Source organism: Dufourea novaeangliae, unplaced genomic scaffold (assembly GCF_001272555.1).
Source record: "Dufourea novaeangliae isolate 0120121106 unplaced genomic scaffold, ASM127255v1 scaffold130, whole genome shotgun sequence".
Taxonomy (NCBI): domain Eukaryota; kingdom Metazoa; phylum Arthropoda; class Insecta; order Hymenoptera; family Halictidae; genus Dufourea; species Dufourea novaeangliae.
Genome location: NW_015374004.1, coordinates 388,748 through 399,979, shown reverse-complemented (window position 1 = coordinate 399,979; position 11,232 = coordinate 388,748). Strand labels below are relative to the sequence as shown.

Sequence of the window (11,232 nt, the reverse complement as noted above, 5' to 3'; positions counted from 1 at the left end):
GGGTTAAAGTGATTGCATAAATTACTAGCCACTGTATTTAAAGTTACAAATCTTCGATGAACCCCTGGTTACCTGAATCATGACATATGCAACTGACGACCGAAACTCTGATAGTGTTTTCACTTTACTCTCTTATTTTACATACTCGTTTCAATAGACACTGCGAGCTCGACCTATTTGTACTTACCTAATAACTTAAAATTAAAATATAATTTAATATAGTAAATATAATTAGAGGATACTTCAAACGTTTTATCTACTAATCACTTTGTAAAAAGCGTTATACAAAAAGGCTGATTTTTTTGTATATCATCTCTGACACCAGGAACGTTTATAATTTATGGTACCATTGACGACATTCATTTAACATGAAACAATTATTTAAGGAAATTAGATTAAAGCTATTCATAATATTTAAATACATTACTTTCAATATACAGGTTTACTATCTTTTAATTATATACATAATATCATAGGATTATCGGCACATTATATCAGTAAACATTTTTTACATTTAGTAATTATACTGTATCCGTATTGTGTATATTGTATAAACGTACAGGCAAAGAGTAATGCATGTTATTTTCAACGAGTAATATTTCTATTATGTATTTATTTCATACTTTCCAAAAATAGAGTTCTGCAACGAACAAATTCGTGGCTTGACTAAAAGTGGTGGATATTTTGGTCTGGTGTCTGTGTTTTGAGTGGTTGACTCTGCTAAATTAGTAAGAGACAGCAAGTCCTCCAAAAGCAACCCGTCTCTTTTCTGAAGTTGGGACGCTGGCCCAGGCTGACGCGCAGTCAAGAGTTCTATAGCCGGGATTCATAGTCTCGGCTTATTCTTAAGCAAATGCTTAAGTCCCCAGTTATGAATGTGTACTCCATACGTATACACGTATATATTCATAACTGGAGTGACTATGAATCCCGGTCTATGTCTATATCTGTGGATTGACTTTGGGCCAAATCGCAGTGTGCAAACTTGATGTTGCAGCACTTGCAATCTAATACGTACATATTAACAAATTGTAATATGTTTATATCAATTAATGGTAAAATTTACGTTTCGGGAAGGCAGCTCCGATAACGTTGGCCTTGACATATGTTGTCAAGGACACGCTCCTGAATAAACCTCAAAAGGTTTTAGGACATTTTCCAAACGAATTTCGCTCTCGCACGAAGTAATTTGGGAAAGTGTGATAACGCAGTGTAAGATATAAACAGCTTGTATCGCCAGTTACAATGAACAAATTAAAAAAGTTAACCCAAACCTAACCCAATACAGATTATCCAGCTGTCCAACAATTAATATCCCAATGATTTAGGTTTGTGTTAGGTTTGAGCTAGTTTTTTTACTACAGTCCCTGTAACCGACGATACATGCTCTTTATATAAATCCAAGAGTTAACATTCCAATGTTTACGCTTAGAAATTATGAAACAGTACAGAACATTGAAAGAAAGAGCCCCTCCCCCGCCCATGTGTTAATTACCTTTCGTGTTCTATACAGGGTGTCCCAAAATAGCTGCAATTCCTGGAAATGATAAGGGTTCCTAGGATGATTTGAAACAACTTTTTCCTTAGCACAAATGTTATCCGAGGCTTTGTTAAAGAGATATTAACAAAAAACCCCGACCCATCAGAGCGCGAGTCTGCTGACTGAGTTCCCGCGCCACGCGTTGCGATTGGCAGCCAACGCTACCGCGAAAGCTCGGCCAGCCGACTCGCGCTCTGATTGGTCGGTGTTTTTCGTTAATATCTTGTTAACAAAGCCTCGGATAACATTTTGGCTAAGGAAAAAGTGGTTTCAAATCATCCCAGGAACCCTCACTTCCAGAATTCGAAGCTATTTTGAGACACCCTGAGACCACACCTTTTTTCTTGAACTGTCTCTCACCGACTCTGAAGCATTTTACCGATCGGAATTTGTTAAAGACAGTTTAAGCATTCTTTTGCTCATAACTTTTTAATAAAAAAACGTGCGACTATTAGAACCGTCAAAAACGTACTCAGGGGAGTGTCCTTGACGACATATGTCAAGGTCAAGGTCATCGGAGCTTCCTCCTCAAAACGTAAATTTTACCCAATTAATGTACTATTAACATGTTTTTGTTTGCCTAGTTTTAATTTTTGAAATATTTTCTTTGTTAACAAAGGACTTGTATATCTTTATGCTTACTTCTTCTGTATCCTTTATGTCTACTGAAAAAGGTAATTACAATGTTGTGATACTTTATACACTTCTACTTTGTACAATATGTAAATACAATATAAAAGTATTGTTTCTACTAATAAAATTTATACAAACAACAACTATAAATCCTCCTATTTTTCTACGAATATCCTACATGTTCTAGGAATCTCAGTTTCTTAACTCTTATGAATGTTCGTAGGATTTAAATTTCGGGTGATTTCGTTTACTATTTTTACTTATTAACAGGAACTAAGTTGATCTAATTTCCACTAAGTACGGAAACCACAGGAAATCACCTTGCACAGAATAAAGTCTAACCGTAATTTTAAACATTTGGAAAACGTTTCTAATACGCCTTTTAAGACACTACCGTAGCGTTTTTAAAAACTCTTTAAATGTTCCCAAAAAGTACAGAGAATGTTACTTTTACACATTCGAAAAATGTTCTGAGAATGCTGACACGACAGTCCACAATTGATTAAATACAAAATTTAAATGGTTAAATAAAAAATTTAACTCTCACCCTGTGATTATTCCTTTGGGGTCGCTTAAAACGCATTGTGCTTGAAACACCTGTTGAAAATTTGAATGAGTTACGCAGAAGAATCACAAGTGCATGTGCTCATGTAATACACGAAATGTTAAAAAATACTGAAGCAGAATTTATCAAACGATTGGAACAAAGCTTACATTTTACAACAATGAAGAACACGTGGAAGGGATATCTATAGAAGGAAGTTTTCAATAACTCAAAATTGAACGCATTGCTAGGTATAAATAAACGTCATTAATTTACTAGCTTTACTTGATAGTAACTTCTTCATAGGAGGAGCATTTTATTTCTCTAATAGGCATGTCTGTTTCGCTCACAGTCAGTTGCATACAAGGTCAAGTAGGGTTCCCCCACCGACGCGACAATGAGAACGTGTAGTGATTCGATTCCCGGTTTTTCGCAATTCACGACCTTCCATGAAAGGGAACTAAATACTTGATTATCAGCTCGTTGAACTCGTTTTAATATACACTACCACATTATGTATATAAAAAATATAGCATTCCATTTAAAAAAAGTAAATTGATTTTGAAATCTCTCTCACCATACCATAGGTACAAAAAAATATTTACAACGCGTAACGTCCCCCTTCATACCAAACAACATTTGTTAAAACTTTTTTTCGTAATATCACATCCTTAAATATATTTCGATGTATTAAGATAAAACAGTAGACCATATGAATAAGTTAACAAATATAGTAACGGTATGTGGAGGAACAAATTAAATACATGTATTTTATAAGTAAACTCCGGATTATGTAAGTAAACTATAATAACAAAAATAATTAAATCCAATTATGAAATTCAATAATAATTAAAAGAAACATAAACTGTTTAACAGTCATTTTAATTTAGTATTAGAAAATTTGATTTCATTACATGCTGTATACTGAATTTTAATTTGAGAAATTAAAAAGAATATTAAATTATTTAAGTTTTAGCAATGACGTGCAGTATCGTGTCACTACTTACTGAAGGCTTACGTAAATTTTATCTTACATATGACAGTATTGATAAGATTTTATATAGTGTATAATAGGTATAGTAGTGCATGAGATTAGCCGTTTCACTCAAAGAAGACACTATGCGCTCTTTATTCTTTGAGCAAGTGGAAGAAATCATGTGACGTTTATGTGATACATTACATTACCATGAATTGCGAGTTCTTGATAATTTTCCAAGTAGTTACCAACGTGTGCCACATGGTTTCAATATACATAGGATAAAGAATTGAAATAGAACGTGCGCTACTGCCTTTGAATATTGAATATTTTAGGTTAAGTTTTGGGATACACAATAACAAATATGCATGCAACCGCAGCAATTTTGTGTGTCTTCCTCGGTTGTTGCAGCAATGTTGTTTTTCTGGAGCTTCTTGTTAAGTAAGTGTATTATACTTATTTTAATACAGTTGTATAATTGATATTATTTTTATACAATATATTATCATCGAATTTAAAAAGGATTTATATTTTGTTGGAAAACGCATGGAAGTTGTACTAAATATAGTAACGTTTTGTTATCAACAATAAAGCAATAATAGTGCTTCTTTTCAGAGAAGATCCTGGAAGTGGAAACCTTATTACATTTTCACAGTTCCTTTTTATATCAATAGAAGGATTTTTATTCACTTCAAAATGTGGGAATGCAAAACGCAATATAGGAATAAAGGATTATTTTGTATTGGTAACCATGTTCTTCATTACAAATGTTTGTAACAACTATGCATTTGATTTTAACATACCTATGCCATTGCATATGATATTCAGAGCTGTAAGTATTCAAGGTCAAAGTGGCTTGATATCTGACTTTTTCAAATAATTATATTAATACTTATGGTTGTCTTGTTGTAGGGTTCTCTGATAGCGAATATGATTATGGGTATTATTATTTTAAAGAAAAAATATGTGTTCAGCAAATATTTATCAGTGTTTATGATTACTCTGGGTATTGCTATTTGTACAATCGTGAGTGGTAAAGAAATTAAATCACTGCAAGCTAAGAGTGGTGAACAAGTTCTTACAACACCATTTGAAGACCTGTTTTGGTGGATATTGGGTATATCATTATTGACTGTTGCATTATTTGTTTCTGCCAGGATGGGCATTTATCAAGAAGTATTACATGAAAAGTATGGAAAAAATGCAAGAGAGGCATTATATTATACGGTATGTTTTAACTTAAAGTAGTACTCTACTTTCAAATGTATACAGGATGTCTAATCTTCAAAATCTCTTTAGCACTTACTGCCTATGCCATTCTTTTTAACATTGGCTCCTAATATCTGGGATCATTTTACATATGCACTTGCTTCAGAACCAATGTATCTATCAATAATTAATTTACATGTACCAAAATTAATTGTGTACCTTATAGGAAACATTCTAACACAGTATCCTTTCAGTAATGTTAAAACTTTATTGAACCAATACAGAGTATCTCACGCAACTGAAGCAAATTTAAAGGGTTTTTTGTGCTGCATCACATGACGCATGCGTCTGCTCTGGAAGGAGAAACGTTTCAGTGATTTTCAGATCACCTCTATTTTTAAAGTAAAACTAGGTATATATTTTTATATACATCAGTTGATGAGTTTTTTAATTCTTTATAAAAAAAAGTATTGAGATACTAATATCGTAAAATGACTAATTTAAAAGATATTTTACCAGTAAATTTATAATATTCTGATTAAACCTACGCTTTAACGTTTCTTTTGTAAGTCTACTTGTATATACTAACAATTTCATTACGTTTATAAGGATCTGGAAGTCTGATATTTCGAAATATTACAGTCATGTGAGAATAACAAAATATATCAATTCATGTATATAAAAATATATAGTTCCATTTTAAAAAATAGAGGTAACCTTGAAAAGTCCGAAACGCCTCCACATTCGGTACAGCCACATGCGCTACGTGATACATTACAGGAAACTATAGAAAAATATTGGTTCCATTAAATAAAATAAAAATGAATATTTTTAAGGTACTCTGAAATTTGGATATTTTTAAACTGGGATAAAAGGAAAAATGAATTATTTATGTGTACAAAATATTTTGTCTAAGGATATTATTTAAACCAGGGCATACAAAACTTATTTTTAATCTAATTTAATTCATTTGTGCATTGTATACATAGTTCTGATCTATGGTTATCTCAAATTTGTTTAAAACATGTTCGCAGGAAGGTAATTGTTTATAATGAATAAAATATAGATAAATTATTATTTGTGTTAAAATTACTTGTTTTTATGCAAAATGAAGCGGATAAAGATAGACATATTTAATGTAGTGAAGCGAGATTCATCTCACTTACCTGTAAATATTCAACACTTGAAATTTTTGCTGGAGCAAATCGGCACCAGTGTGTCTACCGCAAACTAAAAATAAAGTTGGCCCATGTGTGTGAAATACCCTGTATATTCAAACTAAAAAATTTAATCCATTACAACTGACATCCTTAACCAACAATGTAGATACTTGTGCATTAGTTCTGTTTTCGTATTAACAACAGAATGCACATCTCTCACTGTAACGTTAGTAATAACGTTAAGAAAATTTTTATCTTTAATTTTCTCCATAGTGTATTTTCAAAATCCGTTTACGGTGTACCACTGGATTGGTACACTCCTTGTCTTTTTAGGAACAGTGATTTTTACAGAAATATTACCAAAGATTTCAGAAAGTCTGTGGCCTGAAGGGAAAGTAAAGAAGGTGCAATAATAAGTAATATCACTAACGAAATAAGTAGAATATTTAAAACATTTTAAATTACACTTTTTTAAAAGAATTGTTTTACTGAAAACTATAATGTTGTATGTTGATTTGTTGCAATTATTCTACGTATGTAATGTGTATTAAATTTGTTTTTTGTTAATATTAATGCAATGTCTGAACAAATACAAAGATTACTGAGAATGTTTATTTTTGACTATAACTTAATTTCACCCCTAACTGAACCATTCATAGACCAAAGTATCATGTATAATGTCATAGCCTATACTAACATGTATACAACAACATTATTTCTATTGCTCCTTGTTAATAAGTTGTTATTAAGATATCTGACCATTAAATATTATAAAACAGATCAGGAGCAATTTTTTGGTGCCATAATTTTTTTGTAAAAAGACCATTTACTATCCATTTTGCAGATGACAAATTTCTGATTTTTTATTTGCGAATGTGCTATTAAATATAATATTTACAATGGGAGCAATTTTAGATTCCGAGGGAGCAAATTGGGAGAAATTTTTTAAGATAACAATTAAGAACTACTAATATTCCGCGCCAACTATTCTTCGGTAAATTTGTAATTCAACATATACGTTCTCGTATCTACGTATCTGAGAAAATACAATTGTCCAACATATTGATTGCAGTTCATATTTTGCCAAGAAACACAATAGTACATTTAAAAAAAGTAACGTTCCCAGGGTTTTTCACGTTTCCATTAAATTTAAGAAAGCGCGGGAAAACTACGAAATCAAAAAATATTGACAGTAAAAGTGTTTAACAGGATGGGCTACGTGAATCATATCTTCTTCATATCTTTACGAAATATTCAAAGTTATTTTTGTTTCAAAGTCACTTATTGAAACATCCGCACCTCCTCCATGGTTGAAACTGTGATATACTGTTATGACGTTTAAAGCCACGAAGCTGCCCGCGCGTTATAACTGAAGACCCTGAAAATGCCTCTCACTTCGAGGATCGATTTGTGGATCGTTCAGTCGTTTCGCTGACAACCGCGGATATTTAAAAAGAGAGCTGCGACATGACATGAAAGAGACGAATGTACTACCACCGACTAGGTATAGGATAGACCTATCATCTTATGGGACTTCGTGTTGCATGTTCTGACATACCGATAGTGTAAAAAGTCAGGGATTTTCTGCTGCCCTCTACGTTATGAGAACGGTGAATTTATGAACTACGTTAAATCTAAGAAGGCCATGGTCGTGAACGGATTCTCTTCCGTCCGTTCGCTATAAAGTAGACGTATTAGAAAGGCGTCTTGGGTTCTGATCCCGGCGGACCTATATTAGTTTTTCTTCGTGTACAAAAAAGTTATTGCGTTTAATATTGTTTTTATGGATATGTATATGTATTATTATGTACATTTGAGTAAATTATTTTATTATTCCATTGTTATTACAACAGTTTAACAGTGACAACGAACGCATGCATATTTTCAAATATCGGACTAATAGTATATTTTTATTCTATATTATTACATATAAGTGAGTAATACGTATCAAAAACGTAATCGAAACACAGATTTTTATTACACCATAAACATCGCATAAAAGATATTTTGTTATATTGACATTTGTAATAATTATGGATGTTGCAAGAAAATCAATATTATTGACATTGTGGACATATAACGAAATATCACTGTAACACTTAAAAAAGTTTTAAAGTTCCATTTATATCATTGTCCTGTGAAAATGTTCATACTTCCAGCAACATTCATATTCCAATCAAAGAATTTACAGAATAAGGAAAAGGAATCTAAAGTAATTTTCAGTAGTTCCATACATCTTTATCTCGAATACTTTTCTAAAACATTCAAAGTACTAGACATTTTTACACTTTGAATCTCATATCGATTTCTAAAATAACCCTAGTTCGATATAATATAGAACGTGGTTTTATGAGATAGATTCGAAGTTCGCAGCCATTAGCTCCATATTGTCATCAGTTTAAAGTACTTTACCGATTATAATACCGATTGCCCAGGCCTCACCACGAGGAGGTTGCTGCGAGTGGAGGCCCAAGGCAGGTAGATGGAATCACAAGTTCTACATCTTCCCACCTTTCACAATAAACCTTATAAATAACTTAAATCTTAACTATGTAATACTATCGGTACTAAAATCCCTCGGCGGATGACTTCTTTCTTGAGCCTAAACCTATAAAAAACTAAGTTCCCTCGTCGGTTGTCTTCGTTCTTCAGCTTAGAACTAATATTATCTTAATATTCTAATTAATACGAATTAATGCTATTAATACAAAATAACTTAAACTAAACGCAACGTAGTCGCTAATACTCAAACGAAAGAGATAGACGGAATGGAAAAAGTTCCATCGATCATTTCGTTTACGCACCTAATATTCTATATACCAAGCAGTTATTAAGTCTACGATGAACTACGCGTTAAACTACAGTATGAACAAGTATCGCGATGAAAGTGTTGTCGCCAGAACCTGGTTTAAGAAAATAGGAAAGACGGGCGACACCTCGCTAACCCGGATCCATCTTTTACTGTCATGGAGCTTTGGGCTGGTCACCTGCGTACCAGGCCCGAACCAAAAGAGTACACAAGCATGGTAGTGCAAGTGAGATTCTCTGTTAAACAGAGTCCGTTTACGGAGCAGCCTCCCGACTACTTCGTACCCTGGCACGCACGAGCCTTTCTCCAAATCCTACTTACCAGGCAAAGACTAAACACGTCCGATATCTGGCTTCTCAATAGAAACCAGAGGGATCGGCAAACAGTCTTAGTGCACAGGCCCACTGCCCGTACCATAGGTACAGACCCACTGCCCGTACCCCAAGTCTGTGTAGAGAATCAACGAGCAAAATGAATTAATAATAACTTGGTATGCACAATGGATGGTCACAATTTAAGTCTATTAATAGATAGACTAAAATTAATAATAAACGATGTGATGATGAATATGAATATAACAATGAATATCGAATTATGATTTAAGTTTAACTTACAGTAACTTAACGCAGTGGTAGACGCACGCTTTGAAGATGTAGACGTTGATCGATGTCTTCTTTCGATGGAATAACTGTTTGGAAAAATATTTTTCATTATACAATACACATAGAATACATAATATGCACAGTAAATAAATCACAGTAAATGAATCACAGTACATAAGAAAATAAATATCAAAGTCAATGGTTCTCGAACATCTGTAACATACAATGGATTAGTAACAAGAGAGTTGACACAACAATATGCACAGTAAATAGATTAATAATATACACAGTAAATAAATCACAGTATAGAAAGCAGAGTAAATAAGTCAGAGTAAATGAATCACAGTACGCAAGAAAATAAATATCGAAGCCAATGGTTCTCGAACATCTGTAACATACAAGGGATTAGTAACAAGAGAGGGGACACAACAGTATGCACAGTAAATAAATTAATAATATGCACAGTAAATAAATTGATGGTTGTCGAATGCCTGCAACAAACAATGGGTTAGTAACAAGAGAAAGGACGAGTAGGAGACGCGCGCCCAACCTCCGCGACGGCTGACGAGAAAGTGAGAAAGCTAACGCCGGTATGTATTGGGCGTACGCAACGTCACTAGTGCGTTGGACCGACGGAGAGCACCGATACCGCGGCACGCTCTACCGTACTCTCTCGCTCGCACACCTACCCTCATAGACCACTGAAATTCCTCAGCACGCGTCGACACCGACGGAGAGCACCGATACTGCGGCTCGCTCTCTCCCTTTCGCCCGCTCTGACCATCTTCGGCCTCGTTCGGTACGCGTCGACACCAACGGAGAGCACCGATACCGCAACTCGCTCTACCGCTCTCGTTTATTTATGATGTTCATATTCCCCAAATAAATATCATATTTAACTAATTTGTTTAAGCGACATGTTCCTTTTAAAGATTTAGCTCTCCAGTATAAATTGTTTCGATTTATTTACGAACCTAATCTGACCAGTTGCTGCATTCTTTGACACTAATTTTCAAGAAAATAAAACTTCTGTATTTCTCTTAATTTGAGAGGCACGTAGCTGAATATTAACATACGTGAATATTAATATAACGTGTAAGTAAATTCATATGTAAAAATTTACCAATTGCCAGAAAGTAATTGTTCGTGCGTATTAAAATTCTTACAATAGGCAGTAAAACTATTCACACTCCCATATAAATTATAAATATGTAGATGTTAATGAAAGCGGTGTGTATATTGTCCCACATGTAGATTTGATAAACTATTTATGAAACCACATCTATTCTGAATTTATCTGTTACAAATATACAAATGTAAGGCAAGATATAAAAACGAATAAAAGAACATGTAAAAAGTAACATTAATAAAAATGTCCATTAACGATGCATTTAGAATAAATTGTCTTGTAGTTAAGTGAAAAAATATATACTTTTCCGTTTCATGTTTCATGACTGTCATATTTATCCCTTAACCTTAAACTGAAGCATCAGATATTTTTATTCTCATGTAAGCATATAGATACACGTAATATGAATGGAATATATAACACTTCATTGGTGCTAATAATACTCAGAATTCATGCTTTATCGGTAACGTCGGATATTGACACTAAAATGGTAACAGGGCTACGTAGCCCTATGAACGTGGGACAGAGAAAAGCATTGGATGATAGGTCTATTCTGTACCTAGTCGGTGGTACTACCACCACTGAACTTTATACTACCTGGAATGCGCACTGGAGTGGGTAGAGACGGCC

General features: G+C 33.6%; 1 protein-coding gene across 1 annotated transcript; it reads left to right on the top strand.

Moving 5' to 3' along the window:
• The first annotated feature begins 4,057 nt into the window (after positions 1-4,057).
• Positions 4,058-6,475, top strand: LOC107188153 (UDP-xylose and UDP-N-acetylglucosamine transporter-like). Its single transcript, XM_015576403.1, has 5 exons — positions 4,058-4,134; positions 4,309-4,525; positions 4,606-4,920; positions 4,993-5,144; positions 6,229-6,475. Exons 1-5 carry the CDS (start codon positions 4,058-4,060, stop codon positions 6,473-6,475), a joined length of 1,008 nt encoding a protein of 335 aa, XP_015431889.1.
• Positions 6,476-11,232: the final 4,757 nt, after the last annotated feature.

Coding starts and splice junctions, on each gene's coding strand:
- LOC107188153 (XM_015576403.1), top strand. CDS start 4,058: ATGCATGCAACCGCAGCAATTTTGTGTGTCTTCCTCGGTTGTTGCAGC. Junction 4,526..4,605: donor TGCATATGATATTCAGAGCT/GTAAGTATTCAA, acceptor GTCTTGTTGTAG/GGTTCTCTGATAGCGAATAT. Junction 4,921..4,992: donor GAGAGGCATTATATTATACG/GTATGTTTTAAC, acceptor AAATCTCTTTAG/CACTTACTGCCTATGCCATT.